General features: G+C 36.2%; 1 protein-coding gene across 4 annotated transcripts; it reads left to right on the top strand.

The window, feature by feature from the left end:
- Positions 1 to 170: 170 nt before the first annotated feature.
- LOC132162022 (uncharacterized) lies at positions 171 to 19620 on the top strand. 4 transcript variants are annotated; one of them, XM_059572265.1, is made up of 22 exons: positions 171 to 236; positions 2883 to 2941; positions 3036 to 3108; positions 3633 to 3755; positions 4085 to 4254; positions 4356 to 4505; positions 4913 to 5056; positions 5522 to 5582; positions 6420 to 6733; positions 6976 to 7116; positions 8078 to 8197; positions 8381 to 8461; positions 8642 to 8722; positions 8865 to 8972; positions 9302 to 9422; positions 9509 to 9634; positions 10494 to 10628; positions 11189 to 11340; positions 12083 to 12223; positions 12760 to 13068; positions 18975 to 19116; positions 19339 to 19620. In XM_059572265.1, the coding sequence occupies exons 2-21, from the start codon at positions 2888 to 2890 to the stop codon at positions 19083 to 19085; spliced, it is 2715 nt and encodes a 904-aa protein (XP_059428248.1). In that variant the 5' UTR covers positions 171 to 236; positions 2883 to 2887; the 3' UTR covers positions 19086 to 19116; positions 19339 to 19620. The 4 variants fall into 4 exon arrangements, 3 of the variants coding, with proteins under 3 accessions (XP_059428248.1, XP_059428249.1, XP_059428250.1); XM_059572266.1 differs by having other exon boundaries at positions 202 to 337; XR_009438195.1 differs by lacking the exons at positions 12760 to 13068; positions 18975 to 19116; positions 19339 to 19620 and adding an exon at positions 11655 to 11769 and having other exon boundaries at positions 12083 to 12172.
- The last annotated feature ends 406 nt before the right edge of the window (positions 19621 to 20026 follow it).

Below are 20026 nucleotides of genomic sequence, written 5' to 3'. Positions count from 1 at the left end.
CTGGAAAAGTGATGACTTAACCCTGCTACCAAACAGTCAGAACTTCCAACACTAAACCAGAATAATATAATCCTCACACTGGAATAAGATTACCCGTGCACTGGAATAGGGGTTTCTAACAAGTGCTGCAACCAAACAGCACCCTTCTTCAACAAACTAACCCAACGCACAGTGCAGGCAGCCTTACCGCAGCACCGCAGCACTCCCGAAGCCGACCACCACGCGCAGCACTACAGGTACGGCTGAGCAAGAAACTACGTCGTTCTTCGACTGCTCCTAGGGTTTTCTCATATCGCTCTGCCTGCCTGAAAGATATCTCTCTCAGCTTGCATCTAAGGCACTTTCTTCTTTCTTTAGATTTGTGTTTTTTGGGGGTTTGAATCTCTATTTTGATGGAAAAAACATAAATTTGATATTTTTTGGGATTTTGAGTTGTGGGTTCCTCTGCTGGCTAGAATTGTTGGGATTTGTCGTGAGTTTCTGTTTGGTTTTTGGATTTTTGGTGCTTGTTTTACATGTTTCCGCTTTGTATCTGATGTGTTTGATGATTTGCTTGGATTGATATGGGAAATATTTTGAAGATTTTTATTTGGTTACCATTGTAAACTTTGGAGATTGCTTGGAGAATTTAAGTGGGTTGGTTTTTTTAGCTTTAGATACGATTTTGGGTTTATGGGTTTTCTCTAAGCTGTTGAGTTTTCCTGTATCCTTGTCTGTGGGCAGTTTGAGGTGCTTCTCTTGGTGGAGATAAAGATTCAAGATTTGGGTCTCTCACTTGATTTTTTTTTTTGAATTCCTGCTATCTGTACGTGCTTTAAGTATAATTGTGCCTGTGGATTTGAATGGAGGAAGTCATTTTTGTTTCTGCCTTTAAGTACTTTTACCTATGTTCAACCTGTTCGTGTATATGAAAGTTAAAGAAAGATGAAAAAAGGAAAAGAAGAGTGATGAAGTTATATGCCTATAACTAAAATATTATTCTACTGTCACCAAAGAATCTGCTGAGCCAATGCATTACAGAATAAACTGTTAAGGAAGACAATATTGTCTTCTACACCCAGAAAACAGAGACCAAGTGAATATTGTCTTCTATTCACTTTTGCCCCTTTTAGAATATTGTCTTCTATTCACTTTTACCCCTTTTAGCCTCATTATTTTCTCTTGAGACTATTGGTCTACTTCCATTGTAGTATGTTTTGGGGTGTCGGTTATCAATGGTCAAGTACTTTTGATCCTCCTCTATACCAATTATTTATGTTCTGTGTTTTATTATCCAGTGCTATGAGCTCAGACACTGAACCTTTTTTTCTATCAATTTGATGACCTGAGTCTTTATCCAACTTTCATTTCATTTGCTTCTCAACTCCAGCTGAAAAATTCCAGTAGCTCAAAATTTTTCTCCTAACCTGTCCTCTAAGCCTTTCTGAGTTCTGTTGCAAGCTCCTGCCTAAGTTTCTCTTCCTCTTTTTTCCATCTAAAGTTCCATTGTTATCTTCTATTGCTTGGATGGTTCCTTTAGGGATCCTTTTCTATCTAACAGTTCCCTTCTTGGGACAACCACCATCATTGTGCCCAAATTTGTCATCATTAGAAGATCAAGCTAGCTTCCATTCAGTAGGCATTTCTGCATTTGATCACCACCATATCAGATAGTTGTACGCCCATATCAATTTCTACACATTGACTTGCATCTGAGAATCTCTCTCTTGTTGCAGTCAATTGATCTGTAAATGAGGGGTTGCAATTAGGCTAACAATTTTACTTGGTCATATAGCTGATAGGAGATTAAACCTTGAATTCCATAATTTATTATAAGGAAGTAGCAAATGGCTTTTACCAAATGACCACGATCCCCATTTCAGTAACTCCTGTCCAGCTGCAATCTTTAGATATTTTTCAATTTGTTGTGACAGAGAAAACAATTTGACATACATGTATATATATGTGCGTGTATATTTCAAGTTTTCATCAAGTAACAAATCCTTCAGAGTCAATGGAACATTTTCTTAACGGTTATAGGTTTCCAAAAGGTCAACTTTAATCTTTGAACTTTATTCAAACAAACCAGATACTCTTCCATGATTTAGTACTTAAATAAGTAATTTTGGAGATTCGTCACCATGTTATTACCATTAGTTTTATAAGAGGGATTGATCTATTTCTACAACTTATTTTTGCTTTGTTTGGTTCATGAATTATCAAATTTTAATTGTTTTGTTTAGATCTTGAGGAAAAAATATCAAATTGATTGCATTTTTGCGTATTGCTTCTCTCACTTAGGATTGGCTCCATTTTTGTGTTGTTTGTAGATGGATGAAACAATTCTTTCGGCAGTTATAGCCACAGTTGCATCTGTTCTTGTTGTTGGGGTTGTTAGAAGATATTAGATCTAGGAGATTATTACGTAGGGAACCTCATGTTAATCGAGAGTATGAAAGAGGAAAATATATGGATAGTATTCTTTATGGAAGCAGAAAAGATTGTATTGACCAAATAAGAATTTGTATATTTTAATTATGTGATTATTGTTAGTTAATTTGTATATTTTAATTAAACATAATTTTTAGTTTGATTTGTTAAATTATTTGAATAAAAATTACATTTTATAGGTTAATATGATTAAATGAAAATATAAAAAATATTTGTCATTTTTTGTGTGCGCGCCAAACGCCTATAAAATGACTTCCCAGAAAATATTTTACTCCGAAACAAACGGAGCCTTAACCTAGTAAGGAAAGGACTAATTATTTAAAATGTGCCTGTAGGCTGTAGCAACTGGTTTGTTTAGTTCAGCTGAGATTTTCATATCATAGAAAGTAAAACAAATTTAGGGTTTAAAAATCCTAGACTACGCCGTTCAATTATGTTTGTGCTTTTTGTAGTGAAAATGACACGTTCGAAAGCTTCTTCAAAGCAGCAAAAGCGTGGAGTCGACTTCAAGGTAGTAATCTATGCAGTAGCACAAAACACTTAATTGATCTTTTGTTTGATCCAGGGGAGGCTTACTTATGATGTTGTTTGTTGAATATCTGCAGAAAATAAAGCGAAAGATTGGCAGGAAATTGCCGCCGGCGAATAATGCTACGAATACTGAAATTAAATTCAAAGGTATAAACTAGAAGAGTCTTTCTTATTACAAATTTCATTGTAAGTGTTACGCATATACTGGATTTAATAAGGCATAGTTTTGTTTCAGAGAAAAAAAATTTAAAGGAATTTGAAATTTTTGGGCAAAATGGGATAATTTTTCTTAAAGCGAATCGGGAATTGGATCATCTCAAATATCACATGATTTTTCTTTGAAAACTCCATAAATGTTCAGTTGTCTTTAGGATTTTATTGTGCTTTATTCATTGAAGCACATAAAACCCAACCTTTTATTTAATCTTTATTCTTTTTTGTGGTTTTCTTAACATTTTATTGGTTATGTAAAAGTCATTTTAGTTTACGTTACATTTTTATTTTATTTTTTATTTTTGATTGTTAACTATAATGGCGGTATAATTTTATAGTGCCTGAAGAGCTTGTGAAAGATATTTTTCTCTTTTAAACCTTTGAAGCATTTGGTGTTGTTCCAATGAATGGTAAACGAATGTATTGACTAAAAGTTTACTTGTGCTTGTTATGAACAGCAATTATTCTTCCTGAGCAGAGTGTGGCGTCAGAAAAGGAAGGTTTAGCTGTGAACAAGAAAGGTTTGACTTTGAAAGAACTTCTTCAACAAACATCCCATCACAACCCAAAAGTTCGTAGAGGTACTTCCTTATTATCATGGAAGTGTTCATTATTGTGAAAAATGTTCTCAGTGTAAAGAATCGCCCTAAGTGTTCAAATGATGTTGGTAGGGCTTTGCAGAACAATTCCATGTTTAAATATCGAGAATGTAAGAAACAAAAATTATTTTGGTGGTAAAGGTTTTTAAATCTTGAAGTTTTTGATTTGAGGGGAATTTTTTGGTAAGGTTTGAAAGTTATGCCCTTATTTTTCTGGTTGTTTTATCCAGCTTTTAGTGTTCACATCAAACCTTTCTTTTGTATTGAGTGGCTATCTCACAGTTGAGCTCAAATTTTGTTCCTCTCTGAAGATGCATTGATGGGTATTAAGGATTTATTCCGTAAACATCCAGCAGAGCTGAGGTTGCACAAATATCCTGTCGTAGAGAAACTGCGTGAACGAATTGGGGATGATGATAAAGTGGTTCGAGAAACACTATATCAACTTTTTAAGTCAGTGATATTCCCTACCTGTAAAGAGGTTATTCTTTTTTCTTTTTTAAAAATTATTGTAGTATTTATTGTTGCTCATCACCAGTTATCCATTTTTGTGACATTTGTTTCTCTGTTTTTCTTGTCCAGGATAATCAAGAGCTTTTCATTTCCTTAATAATGGCATATATTTTTAATGCAATGACACATTTAGCAATTGACGTTCGGTTGATGGCGTTCAAATTTCTTGACCTTGTTGTCGAGAATCATCCACTGTCTTTTTTCTTGTATGCTGAAAAGGTATCTTAACCTGATTCTGTTAGGTAATCTTTGTAATTTGTTTTTTGCGTGATTATGTTATTAGCATTTGTCTCTTGAAATCTTTCTGATCTAAGCAATTTGAGAAGCCATGCTGTTTTTTCTGGGTCATTAGCTCTAATGGCTTATGCCATATCCACCCAGATATTATAAGATAGTGAGTGAGGTAACAGGTTCCATTCCCATTGAGGTTATGGTCAAATAGCAAAAAAGGAAAATGCATATATTGAAGTCATTTTTACCCTTGTTTGAGGTTTCCTTTAAAATGTCTGCTTTTGGATGCTAATCAGTCTGATTTCAAAGGAACTAGAGTGATTCTTTTAAGTTTAATCATATTGTTTTTGGTTTTGACATTTTCTTAAAGATTTTAATGTTTGCTTCATCAACAGATTCTTCAAAATTATGGGGACATTCTACGGAACAACCAGTTCTATTTACAGGACAAGGGAAAACTCAAGAATGTTCTTGCTGGCTTGCTGCTATGCTTGTCACTGGTGCCATGTAATAACAAAGAAGTTGACTCATGTGAAAAAGTACATTCTAATTATCAATTGCAAATGTACCAGTTGTTTTGTGTGTTGTCTTTTATCTTTTGATGAATCATTGTCTTCTATCTTTTCATAACTATATTTTACTCTTGAAACTTTGCATGCAATTGTGGGTGCTCCGTGTGAGCTCAAGTTTTTATTTTGGGTGCACTTAGGCGCTCTTTGTTATACTTCCTGTATAATTGGGTTGCGCCCCTTTAAATTTGTGCTTTTTTGATATATGCAACATTATCTATCAAAAAAAAAAAAAAAAGAAGAGAATTAATGGGATAGTGCTGTGTGATGATGGTCATCTTTGGTTTTCCTTGTTTAGTTATGAGTCTTACCTCGTAAGGATTGTGATGTCTACAACTTTCACAATCAATGTTTTCCTCTAAAGTTCAATAAGTTACATGTTTCTCTAATTTATTTGGGTGATATCAAATCCTAATGCTTTCCTTAATTTAATAGAATGATGCTGGACAAGGAATGTTACATGTTTTTGAGCCTGATGTGTCTACAAAATCTGCTGGTATGTGAAAGCATCTTTTACCTTTCTTGTATTTATATTTTTTTTATGTCAGCATTCAGTGATTGATTTAGGGCAATGATGACCCCAAGGGGTTGGCTCAAATGGTAGGGGCCTAGGATATTTCCATTAGGTCCAAGGTTTGAATCTTCTTGGGCGCAAACAATTTATTGGGGCCAGCCTGCCGGCGAAGAATATTACTTGGTTCGTGTGGAGGGGGTAGAGCTTTGTACGGGTCCTAGATTTACCCGATAGGGGTGAGTACATGAAATGGCCCTGCTTTGGAAGGGTTCCTCGTCATAAAAGAATATAACTTGCATGATCATAAAAATGGGTGCCTAATATTTTTTTTTTTTGATAACGTAGGAGAACTTTACTTAGATTAATTGCCTAATATTGCACTGATGGTAACAGGAATAATCAAATCTTTCATTGTTAAAAATTTTCTTTCATCCCTGGAATTAGATATTATAGCTCACCCTACCAGCTTCCATTCAATGATCAAATTTACCATATTTATAATTCTGAAACCTATAATTTTTTTTTTCTATCACTTTCATTGTTTGGTTTATGAGTTTTCAAGACATCTTTTTGTAAATTTATTTATTCATATAAAAAGCAAAATAGAAAAGTGAAGTTCACATCTTATTATTATTATTATTATTGTTATTGTTGTTCTCTAGCTTGTTCTTTACTTAGTAATATTACAGGATTATTACGTGTACTTCCATTCTCATACCGTCTCTCTCTCTCTCTCTCTTTGTTTCTCTCTCTCCAATATGAGATAGTAACGTGCTGAAGTTCTCATGGTCCTGGCATATGCTTGCTTTGTTTGTGCAGGGTTTCCTCTCATCATCAAGAAACTAAAGGATCTTGTGCCAGTTTTAATCAATTGTTTCCAAGATTTTATTCCATCGGCTCATACCATGCCACTTCTTGATGCACAGTCATTTGATTGTCTGTTATGTATACTTCAGAGCATAGATATTACATTCAGATTTTTTATTTATGGGACTGACAAGGGTAAATCAGAATATCAACTTCTTCAAGGACAATCTGATGTGACAGTGTGGGATGAAAGTATCTCGTCATTGTTAATGAAGAAGATACTACTAGTGTTTCCCCTCAATCCGACGTGGCAGCTTTCAGAAAAGGTATGGCCTCAATACAAGTTTTCAGATCATTATCTTTGCTCCCACATGACAATGCTAGATTCTTTTTTCTCCTTTAATTCAATTGTTTTGATTGGACTTCCTTTCTTTTGCATATGTTTCTGTGATAAAATTTGACATATCTCCTTTGACCCTATTTATTTATTATTTATTATTTTTATGGTGGGTACAATGCTGTTCTTGTATTTTGAATTGGTCTAGTTCTTTCTATTTTTGCTTGGCAGGATGACGACAGATATTTTATCTTGAACGTTCTGATTATGGGAATACTTTTGCAATTCAGTGAATGGATCTCTCCTCCTGCTGTGTTGGAGAAATTTCGAGAGAAATTTCTAGAGTTTATAGAAAATGCGCTGCTTAGAAAGGTCTGAATCTTGCTCCATTATGTGCATATGATTTTAAAGATGCATGGTCTTAAAAATGTTGCCAATGTGGATTTGTATAATCAATCTATAGAAAGTTTTATGATGAGGTGTAAAAATACAATTGACAATTATGATGAGTGGGTATAGCCATAAATTCCTAATATTTTGTTTTTGATTAATTATTTAATCCAATTACTAATAACTGGTGAAATCATAGATGTTGTGTTCTGTATCAATTTTAATTGATTAGCAATTGTCATGAACCACGTGGGTTTCAAAACATAGAGATATTGGGTGGCTGTATTGATATTAATGTCAAATGACAATGTTGATTTGAAAAGTGATAGTAAAACATGACAATGGATTTTTTAAGAACATTTGTGGGCTATGATAAAATATGTAGTTGCAATATTGCACATAGTTGGAGTTGATTTTCTGTATGTGGGTGCGATCATTAAAATTAACCTATAAATTATTATTTTTTGTATGTAACATATGGAGTGCAAAGCTTGTGCTTAATTACCCTATGCACATAAGAATGCTAGATAACATTCTATCAATGCAATTGTTTTACCACTTATAAATAATTCATATGCATAATATGTTAAGCAACTCATGTTACTAAATGGTTAAATTGTAAAGATTCTTTTTCTTTCCTTCAGAAAAAAAGAGAGCCAATCAAGTAAAAGTAAATTCAGTACATGCAAATTATCAATGCATTGCAAAAAAAAGTAAATCTTTTTTTTATTCACAAAACAAAAGTTTGTCATTTATCTTTCAAGTAAAAGGCCAATTCTCGAGCAATCACATTCACGTGTCCCCTTAGTAAAACCTACTTTTCTGATTTAATATGGAGGTTGTTATTGTTAAGACGTCTGATGTTTCAAGTAAGAGGCTCATTTTGTATGGATGAGTGAAAATGTTTTCTTTTTAATTTGACTGGTTTAATATAATTTTGCAGATTTGTAATGGCACAAGGTTTGGTAAAGGAGTCTGGGAAAAACATTTACTTTCACTTTTTCCATTTTTTCCGAAACTTTTTTCACAAGTGGAGAGCAATTGGAGATCTCGTCTTCTTCAGGTCTGACTTATGCTTTTAAGAATTATTGATTAGCAAGAGAATCTCTCTCTTTTTGTCTTTCTTAATTGAAATGTCTATTCATGCTTCATGCACTTTGGTTGATGTTTAATTATTTATCTTGAGTTTCCTGAGAGACACCAGAAATCCAATGATACTGTTAAAGTCATAACAATTTAATTGCAGGTATTTACCAAGACTTTCAGGAAGCTTGAGCCTTCATTGGAATTGGAATGCCTTTCTACAATTGAAGATATGATTATTCTTGTAAGCTTCTTCTCTCTCTCTCTTTTTTCTCTCTCTCTTTTTCTCTTTCTTAATTGGAATGTCTATTCATGCTTCATGCACTTTGGTTGATGTTTAATTATTTATCTTATAAATCTAGAGTTCCCTGAGAGACACCAGAAATCCAATGATAATGTTAAAGTCATAACAATTTAATTGCAGGTATTTACCAAGACTTTCAGGAATCTTGAGCCTTCATTGAAATTGGCATGCCTTTCTACAATTGAAGATATGCTTATTCCTGTAAGCTTCTTCTCCTCTTTCTTCTTTTTTTTTTTTTTTTTTTTTTTTTTAAGTTTTTGGGACACAATTCTTTAGTAATTGCTTAGAATCACCATGTCCCTCTCTCACCAATTTATTGCCAATATGTTTGTACATATTGTAGAAAGAGAAAAGGCTGTGCCTAGAAATATTAGAGCATCGGATTGGTTGGATAAGAGAGCTCCCTCACTTGCTAATCTTGCTAGATGATACGCATCCATCTTGTACCCAGGTAACCATACAATTTACCTTGTGTACACTTCTAGTTGCAGCAATCAGGCAAAAAGGTTTATTTTTGGAGAAGTTGTTAAGATGAAAAAGTAGTTTTTTGGCACCCCATATTTTAAAGTTATAATCTTCACCTCCAGTTTGTTATTATTTACTTATAATTGCATGAGTACTTTTCCCCTCCCCAAGTGGTAGCTCAATTGGCAGGAGGCTATGCCTCATGAAACGGAAGTTACTAGTTCGAATATCCCACTTTCCCCTCCCCTTGGGGCCAATTATTTATAAAAAAAAATAAAAAAAGTTACATGGGTACTTTTCCCCCTGAAATTACAGGCTGTGTTGCATCTGCAACTTCGCCTTGGACAATGTACTCTGGTGGACTCTTCATTTGCAAGGGAATATGACAACATGCAGCACTCATTGCTAAAGTTTTACAGCACATGTCAAGATGATGGTAAAATTAAATTTGCTGAAGACATTATTTAGTCTGTAACTCTTGGAGCGGTATCACTCAGTTTCCTGTTCTTTTTTATCTTGCAGGAAATATATGTTATGGTCCTTTCATAAGGCTTCCTAGAGATTCTCAGGAACTCTCTCTGTGTTGCCTTTATTACTTCTCTAATTTGGATTCACCTTTGTTGAAGTCAATAGCTTCTTGTTGCTTAAGTAAGTATTACTTGTCTGTTAGTTCAAATCTTCATGAACTTGATCGTGCAGGAACTTTTAATGTAGTAACCAGGTTTTATTTATTGCATATAAACTTGCTTTAGTATTCATGCAATTGATGCTTTACTAGCATAGATAACTTGGTTTTCTTTGTATGCAAATCACTCTTATGTTTATAATCTTCAAATTTCTATGGATAATGGCTTTCCTGGGAAAATTACTTGACATATCCTTGCTAAACACATCAAGGAAGCTCTTGATTTCGAAATTAAGCTGCAATGCTTAAGGTACCTCTCAGAGTACTAAAACATCACTGAGTAGTTTAGACGTGTTTGTTCTTTGGACAGTAGAATGATCTCGGGCAGCAAGACATAAATTCCCTCAGCTTTTATTTCTTCAGTTAATATAGAATTTCTACTTAAAAGAATTAAGGCAAAATGACCTTTCTGAAAGATATATTTCTGCTATCAAATGAGTAACAATGTCCTTGAATTAGCTGAAAGATTGACAGTACGGATCATGTCAAATGTTGTTGCTACTGTATTTCCAGATTTGATTTCATAAATGGTGGTGAAATACTCATTTAGAAATATCTGGGATAATCAATGTAATTTCCAACTGCATTAAGTTTTTAGGGAAATTTATGCTTCTGCTCTTCAGTATATGGTATGACCTCCACTGAAGTAGGGGGAAGCTGCATAGAGTACAAAGCTATGCTATTCCTCTTGCAATTCTTGAATCAAGAAGTTAGAATTGGTCAAATTAGATGACTAGGCAACTACTGAAAAATGAATATTTACTATTTTTTTTGAAGTAAGATTTGGAATTAACATTTTCTTTCTTGCCTGACTATTTGCAGGTCCGGATTTGGAGCAATTTATATTATTTCGAATCATAGAGGTCCTGCATTCGGCATATACTGCAGGACATATCAAAATTACTGACCATATCAGTTTCTTCATCACTTTGCTCTTGCGTTTCAAAGTTTTCCCCGGTACCTTAGAATTACTTCTTTGGTGAACTCATCTTTGTTTATTATTTCCAGACAAGATATGGTTACCTATCTGTCCAGATGGGTGTCATTTATTAACCTTACCCTTCTTTGTACATTTAGCGGTAGATATAGAAAACTTTCATCCAGCATGCTTCACATCTCTCTTTTGCAAGCAAACTCATTAAGAATTTGAATAATGTTTCCACAGAAGTTAATGTTCCTGGTGATTATTATGTATATACATGTATACCCATAAACAAATATACATGTGTGCGGGTTCCTGTATTTTTTGCTGTAGATTATTAAATAATAACTCATAATTGAAAAGAAAGTTGTCAAAAGTAGTAACTATGACAAGATTGAGTTTTAAAAAGCTTCATCCAAATGTGGGTTGGAATATATCATCTGTAGGTAAGCCGCTGCATCACAAGCTGAAAGTAGTTTATGCTTGGACAACTATGCGCAGCTTGTTTTATCTGTGGGGATCCAGTTCATTTACTTCTACACAGACTCATGGTTAATGATTATTTTAATCTGAAAAGATATTTTGATCTTTGCAGGAAACGTGTATTCTATTTTAGAGAGTGATACAAAGATCAGAAACCGAGGAACATTTAAGTTACTCACCAATGTTGTTTGCTCAAACCTGTCGCAGATTGGTGATAATTCTCTTGTTTTTCAAATACTAGAGAAAGTAACACTTGAACAGATAGTAAGTTGACTAAACTTTCTTAATTTGAACGTTACTTTTTATTTTTCCTTTATTTTATACTCAAGAACTTTGTTTGTATATTTTATTTATCATTTATAGAAAGAAATACTAAGGCTCCGGTTGTTTCGGAGTAAAATGATTTCTGAAAAATGTTTTCCGTCTTTACGGGTGTTTGGTGCGACAAAAAAAAATAGTCAATGGAAAATATTTTTGGTTTGACCGAAAAAGCCTCTTTAGTTTTCGGAATATGGTTTTCATTTTTGAAAACCGTAAACCATTTTCTGAGTTTGAGCATCTCATTTTCAAATCGACAGAACCAGCCGGGGCTCGACTAGGACACTGTTGGGACCCGACTAGGACCCGGTTAGGACACCACGGGAACCCAATTAGGACTCCGTTGAGAATCGACCGGGACACTGCCGGGATCCGGTTAGTACAATGCCAGGACTTGGTTGGGAACCGCTAGGACCCGGCAAGGTCACCATCAGGACTTGGTCGAGACATTTTCGTAATTTAAAGTTTAATATGGTTGAATGAAAAAATATATATAACAAATATTTGTGATTTTCTGTACGCTCCAAACACCGGAAAATGTTTTCCAGGAAATCAATTTTTAAGAAAATGTTTTCCGCTTTACATCGAAACAAATGGAGCTTTGTTTGAACAATTTTTGTTCTTTGCTTATCTGTTGATTGTTGATTGGTTCTTAACACTTCTTCTTGATGTGACGTTTGCCTATCAGTTACTAAAGCCACCTCTAGACAATGCTTGTGCGATGCTCAGAATGCTTGCTATGCTGGATTCCAAACCCACAAGACTTTCTGAGCAAAGTGTTATTACTCTAAGCAATTTCCTTTTAGGATATCTGATTGATGTTGTGCATGTAAGTATTTTATCTTGTTTGATATCTGCCTTTGATTAGTTTGAAGTAGTATTTTTTTCATCCTTTTTAAATAAAAAAAGATCATTATGTAGGCGCTGCATTACTTAGTTTATGTTGCCTGATTGTGCTTGTAGTGGTTTGTTTTTGGGTACTCATTTATTCAAGGAGTGCGGAAGTCATTATTTTTTTCTTCTCTGTTCTCCTCAGAGGGTTATTGTAAGCAATTCAATGTGTTTTATGTAAATGAAGTGTTTCATGGCATGTGCAAAACTGAAATATGCTACCTTTTCATGTAGGAGGAGAATTACAAAAGCTATTATCCCTATAGTTTTTTCATTGATAATACAGATTTTAATATCGAATGGTATCTTGTTGTGGTAAATCTCATAGTTTGTATGATCTACTTATCAAAAAAAATTATAATGTGTATTTGCTTGTGCATATTTTTTCCCAAGATCACAAAGCTTATTATTGAGTATTTTGATTCTTTCCAAAACTTGGTCCAGTAATTCTTATTGTTTTTGCTTTACATGCAGTGCATTCAAGAGGATCATGAAGAGCCCAATGTCTCCATTCCTACACTCCGTTATTATCTCATACCTTGCTTTTTCTTCTTTGATAGAAGTCGCAAACTTCTGGATCTTGTGTTGAAGATGATGGGGTCATTGATAACTGACAGTAGTTCGTCGCTTTTTCCTCCTAAATATGCAACAGACTGTTCAAGTAGAATCAACGCCATTGTTTCTGTCCTTATATTGATGCACAAGGATGTTAAAGTTCAGCAAATTATCTCTTCACTCAAGCCAGAAATTGACCATATATTACAAAAAATACTATCTTTCCAGGTACAATTTTGCATCTCAAGAATGTCACTTAGCATGTCATAAAGCACATTCATCTATTTATGCTAATCCAAAGGATGGAGTTATTGAATATTTTTTTGATGAGTAATAAAGTATCTATCAAAATGCGTAGAGGGGCGCAACCTTAGTTCTTGAATATTACTAACTCTTGTGATGACTGGGGCATTTTAATATGTTAAAAAACCGTGAAAGTTAATGTGATAATATAAACTAGTGGGTTGTGCATGTATGTGTGTATATTGTCACTTTTGTGTGGGAAGCATATTTCTAAGCCCCATTATTCTTTTTTGGTGTGTAAACACAATTCAATAAAAGGCGCAACCCAAGTATATAGGTAGTATACAAGAGAAACACCTAGCTAGAGGAAGGATGAAAATCATGAAAACTAGAAATATACAAGTAAACAACAACTGTCTAGTGGTAAAGAGTCTTGAAGAAAACATTCTTTAATTCCACCACTATCTATTGGCCTTCAAAACTCCGATAATTTCTTTCCCCTCAAAGGCACCACATAAGGCAAGACAGTACCATCTTCAATACAGTAGCATTTTGAATCCTCCCAAAATGCCCTTTCGAACAAGCAAAGAGGTCTACCACTCAACTAGGCATGACCCAAGCCAACACTACTTGGCTGAAGATGGTATTCCAAAAGGCACTAGCCATCTCACAAAGGAGTAAAAGGTAGTCAACTGACTCCTCCTCACTCCTCTTACACATACAATACCAATCAACAATGATATGTTGCTTTTTAAGATTATCCATGATTAATATCTTCTCTAAGGCAGCCGACCATGCAAAGAACACCACTATCAAGGGATTTTTATCCCCCTAAATGCTTCTCCAAGGGAAAAGAATACTAACATGGGGAACAAAGACATTATAGTAAGATTTAACATCAAACAACTCTTTCTTAGAATGTACCCAACAAAGCTTGTCTTCGCCACCCCGTCTGAAGTTAAAGGAGTACAACAAATTGAAAAACGAGGTAAAAGAATCCACTTCCCAATCGTGAGCCGCTCTAAGAAAGTTAACATTCCATTGATGAAAGTTACTAGAAACCTTTGAATAATCAACCACTAAAGCATCCATACAACAGGACATACTGAACAAGTTTGAAAATTTTCCTCGAGGGCTTTATCCCTACACCACACATCATGCCAAAGTCTAATTTTGGAGTTATAACCGACCTCAAATCTAGTATGAATAGAAAAGTCTTCCCAGCTCTTGATATTCTTCTATCACCTGGTGAGTTGGTCCAAGCTTTTTTCTCCAATCTCTGATGGAGGTTGGGCGTCCGGAACTTGTTGATTTTCAATCGTGCTTTCTTAGGGAAATGGCTTTGGTGCTATGTGCATGAGTGAGAAGCTTGGTGGAGAGTTGGGTGGACTCTTAAGTATGGTAATTTACAGGGTGGGTGGTGTTCTAACGAGCCTCTTGAGACATATGGGGTGGGGTTATGGGAAAATATTAGAAGGGGTTGGGGAAAAGTTCTCTAGTCATACCAATTTGAAGTGGGAGATGGCTCAATGGTCAAATTCTGGCATAATTTGTCATGTGGGGATTTGACCCCTAAGGGAGCCTTTCTAGTGTTATATGGTATTGCTTATGCAAATGATGCTTTTGTTGAGGCATACTTGGAGATGTTGGGTGGCTCCATTCAATGGAATGTAAAATTTGCTAGAGCGGCTCATGACTGGGAGGTGGATGTCTTTGCTTCGTTCTATAGGGTGTCGTATTTAGTTAAAGAGAGACAGGAAGGTGAAAACAAATTTTGGTGGGTTCCCTCCAAAAGAGGGTTGTTCCCTGTTAGATCATTCTGCAGTGTCTTGGATCGCAATGATGGCTCTCAGTTCTCTTGGTGGACTAAAGTTCCTTTGAAGATGGCCTTTTTTGCTTGGTCGGCGGCCATTGGTAAGATCCTTACCATGGACAATCTAAGGAAACAACACGACATTGTTATTGATAGGTGAACTCTTCACCAATACACAAAAAGTTCCTCTGCGACTTCTCTATGCGGATGGCAACACCAATTGAGAGGGAAAAAAGATACATGAAGTAAGTAGGCTGATTAGATAAAGTACTTCTAATGAAGTAAGGACATCCAACCTAGGCCTCCAACTACATCATTCCATAAACAAGCTATTGTATAACGACACAACATGATCTCTAATCTTAGATTGATCTAAAGAGAATCTACCATTAACCTCTCACTGATCAATGGAGTTATTCCTCCTATTTGAGTTGGCCACTCGATGGAAGAACTTTGTGCACTTGTCACCTTCTTTTAACCACAACTCCCTCAATTTTTGCCTCCAGGAGAGTTGCTCTCTTAAAATCATTAATTACTGCTGCCTTTCTCAATTTTCTCCGCCTCACTAAGAACTCTTCCAGAAGAATTTCTTTCTTTCTACATTGCCAGACAACTTCTCATTCCAAACTCTTAAATCACCTTTCAAAGCTATAAGTTTGCGAGCGAAAATATAACTCACTGAACCCTGAAAGTGGTAGGAAGTCCCCCACTGTTTCACTATTTATCAAACCATCTGGTCTTAATCACATGTTCTTGAACTTAAAGTACCTTCCATCTCCATGAAAACTTACACAATCAAGAATATGATAATGATTCGAACATAGTCTAAGCAACCTCCTTTGGGTCAAGTCAGGGGAAACTAAAAATCTAACAAGTCTAGACCAAGAGAGAGAATCTCTATTGTTTGACCACGTTATAGAAGGAAGCTAGAACATCCACTTCCCAATCGTGAGCCAAACGGATGAAGCTAATATTCCACTGAAGGGAATCACTTGAGTAATCCATGTTAGCAGCAACAGGCGTATCCTTCATACTAGCCATGTTATATAAACCTGGGAAAGCTTCCTTGAGACTCAAGTCTCCACACCACACTTACTTTTTTAACCACCCTCTTATGCCACATGATCAAAATACCTCCGAAAGCCCCCTTTGAATCTGAACAACCCCAATAACATGGCTACATCCCCACAAGCTACATGCAATACTGCAAGTCATAAACTCCAATTTTATCTCCTGCAAACAAAAAGCATTTGTCTTCAAATCTCTGAGTAACTATCTAACCTAAGGTGCTTCTCCTCCTCATTTAGCCCTCTTACATTCCAGGATAACAATTTAGGGGTCATGGGACAACTAAGATATCCCTCCTCTTAACCCTACTTCTGCTAGAGCTTCCACCTGTAGAATTATAATTAATGGAGCAAGACAGTCTTTTTAATTCTCTTTTTGCTCTCTTGTCTGATTTGGAATTGGAGACCCACTCCCCCTATTTGTGACTCGCTTGAATGGGTTGTTAACAATGCCATGAGTTCCCCTTCAAACCCATCACAAGATAGTCCTACACGGTGATGAATGTCGTCCACCTTCTGTGGGACCCAGCTTGAAGCAGTAGACCTTGAACACTCGGGATTGAAAAACACCCCAGAGGACAACAATTCAAAGGCTCACGCACAATGGTTCCTCCCAAGAGCATAACATCAATTCCGAGCATGAAAAACTACTTTTTTCTACACGATTCCCCGATGTCCCAGCCAATGGAACAAAATATTTTTCACCCAAAAAATTAGCAGCACCCTCCCTGGAAGCCTACTCACTTTCCTTGTAATTCTTCAAGTGGCACAACTCCTTGCCCACAATAAGACTACCCCCGAGTTGCGCTGACAATGAAGACTAACGAGGCAGATTCAACCCAACGAACTCTTTTTTCCCCCTTTTAACACCATTGTCCACTCAGCAGAGTTGGGAATTATCTTTTCAGGGTAATTGTCCTTAGAGGGAGCATTTATAGAGTCAGACGCTAATCCATAATTGTGTCATTAGCAGAAAAACTATCATTAGAATCTGAATCTCTACCCTCATTCGAAAAGCTCTCTAGACCTGAAAAACGAACGACAGGACCCATGCCCGGGGGCACAAAGCTAAATATTACTCCTCGCTATAAGATCTCCGGCGAGATTGGAGGTGGAACAAAAACTTGCAGTTGAGCGGCCTCCGGCAAAGGCAATGCATTATCGATAATAGGGTTTCCCCTATCGACCTTTGGTGAAGAAAGATTGCCGTCGGCTACACGGTTGCCACCAACAACCTCAGAAAACTCTGCCCCCTTATCTCTCTTGACTACTCGCTGGTGACTACAAAACTTGTCTTCTAAATCCTCGAAGACCCAACAGCACAGGTGTGGCTCAAGCCTACGCCCGCATAGCCTGCACTAGAACCCAGGCCCAACCTTATTTTAACAACATCCCCGACCTGTGACTGCACCCTCTTAAGGGTTTGATTTTGGGGCCATGTCAAATGAGTAGCACGAGCTACTATCGGGCCCTTGCCCAAACTCCTTTTGTTTGGTCCAACAGGCAAAACCTTCAAACCTAGGCCTGGTTTCGGCCCTATCTCACCATTTCTCCTTTATGCTAATAACACACCTTGACTTAGACAAGTCCAATACCTCATTCATGTGTTTAAGAATTCAATCATTCTCTTTCACTCAGTTGTGCCAGCTGGGCTCACATATCATGACAAAAACAATTGTCATTTTTGGAAACCCTTGAGCCACTCTGTCCTGCTGCCACGTTTGCTGTATGACAGCCACCTTCATTGTGAAACTTGGGATTGTCCTCCTTTGTACCTCCCCGACAGTAACTGAACTGAGCCAGTGTCCAAGCAGTGACGAAGTTGGCTGAAGGATTCCTACAGGAGGCTTTCGTGCTCTTCCCTGCACCAGTCAGCACCTCCTTGTATGAATTCTTATGCGTCTCTTTCCCTTGCACCTGGTTCATGGGCTCCAACAACCGCACCGCCTTGCTTGAACGAGCATGCCCATGAAAAACTCCCCCAAGTGAGGTATTCTATTCCCACTGCAGTAGGAAAGCTGGGTAGAAGCACAGTTGACACCTCTTCGATTTCCTTTGAAAAACTCCTTGAAGAAAGCTATGACCTTTTGCAGCTCAAGGGCACATCTTTTCCATCCCTCTCCCTCTCGGCCATCTGGTATAACTATGAAGCCACGCCACCCTCTGTCAACACCAAATAATTACCATGCCGGTTTGAGCATCTCTGTGCGGTCTTAGCAGTGTTGCCAACCCTCCAAGATTTCATGAACTCAGCCGCCTCCTTGAATCAGAGCCTCCACCATCTTTGCCAGCCAAACTACACCTTTCACAAATGCACTGCACGAGAGACACCCCTACTTCTTTCAATGAATCTTAACGCAAACACCCTTTCTCTACCCAAAGCACATACGCCTTTGCTTATATGAGGAAATGCCTTGAATACCCCATTGCACCACAATTACAACTTGAAGCTGGAGATGACCTGGAACCAGCGACCCAACATACCTCACTTTAAAAACATAGTATGCAAGGCTCAATATTCAAAATGCCTTTCTATGTACATCATTCATCAAATATCACATCTAGATATCAATAGCCACACTTTGCACCATATATTCTCATTGTGAAATTTAGAACAGACAATGAGAAATTTAAAACAGAACTCTAATTTTGAGTGCCACATGGATCTCTCCGTGGTCATATTTGGACCTGATAAATTCATTGAAGAATAGAAGTTTTCACTTCACCTGTAAGTTGGTAGCTTAGATTTGGCAAAATATTAGTCTGGTACGACTCTGATACAGGATCAGAATTCAGATCTAGTTTGATTAAAGAAACTTTCGGTTAGATTCTGATTGCTGCTGTATGGTAATTGTCTTGGATTTATGAACACATTGCAAATTTCTTTTGACTACAAAGTTGGTTTGATTAGCTTAGCACCATTTTTTGTAGTATTAGATGTGATTTTGTCTTGTAATGTAATTAGCTTTAAGATGCATGTTGATTGGGTTTCTTCTATATTATGAATCCAGTCTTCGGAGGCAATCAGCATGACAATGGAAGAAAGGCATAAAATACAGTGTGCCTTTGATCAACTAAAAGTCCTAACAAGTACATCAGCCAATGGGACGCCTGCAATCTAGAATGATGTTTGTAAATTAAAATCTTACCCTAGTGAGTCTTCTAACTCCAATCAACTTCAATTTTTGCATGCTTCATGCCTTTCTAGTACATTTCAGATATTTTTTTGCATCTTTTTGGTGCATCAGTTGTGCACTGTCAAGAGATCTATCAAGCTTTATCTTGGCAATTTACTTTTATTTGAAAAGCAATAGAACATGGGTTTTATGTGTTTAAATTATCAGTGCTCTCATTTTTTTCTTTTATTTCTGGCAGCAATATTTAGTGTTGTTGAGGGAGTTCTTAGAGATAACAAGCAGTCAAGGAGAATGCATTAGTTATGATATCGGAGAATGGAATATGCATCAGCTTTGGCTCATGAAAACCTTGTTTTTATTGTAAATATAGCCATATAGGCATCGGACACCCAAGTGCTAGTCTCCTGTCTGCAATTTTGAGTTACATAGACATCTACTTGTCTTTTGAATTTTCAGGTTGAGAGCTAAATCATTACGGCAATCTTAAATTGTATACTTCAAAAAATAAGTCTTTCTTTTTGGGTCATGAAGTACTTAAATCTGTAAGATATCAAATTTTGTAGTAGACAAACTTTCAAAATGTGTTGTTTTTTCCCATTAACCTTTGGGAACTGACATGGAAATGCGTCTAAAGAAATTTTAGGTATAATTATGTTTCTTTTATTGAAGATGATTTAGGAAGAAATTAGATTTGTATACTTAAGTGATGGGAAAAAAAAAAAATTAAATTGTTTGGCAGAATCTCTACCCAAAATGAAAGTTGTCAAAATCTCCCCAATTTGATTTAGATTTAAATATAAAGTCGAACTCAATTAAATCTTAGTGGGATGTTGACATAATAGCTACAAACCCAGAATTTGCACCAAAACTTGAATGTTAAAGAGTAAGAGGTGATGTATAGCCTTGTGCAGATTTATGTTTTTGGA

This window comes from Corylus avellana, chromosome ca9, assembly GCF_901000735.1.
Source record: "Corylus avellana chromosome ca9, CavTom2PMs-1.0".
Lineage (NCBI taxonomy): Eukaryota > Viridiplantae > Streptophyta > Magnoliopsida > Fagales > Betulaceae > Corylus > Corylus avellana.
The sequence above is the reverse complement of the archived record's forward strand: the minus strand, read 5'-3'. Positions and strand labels throughout refer to the sequence as shown.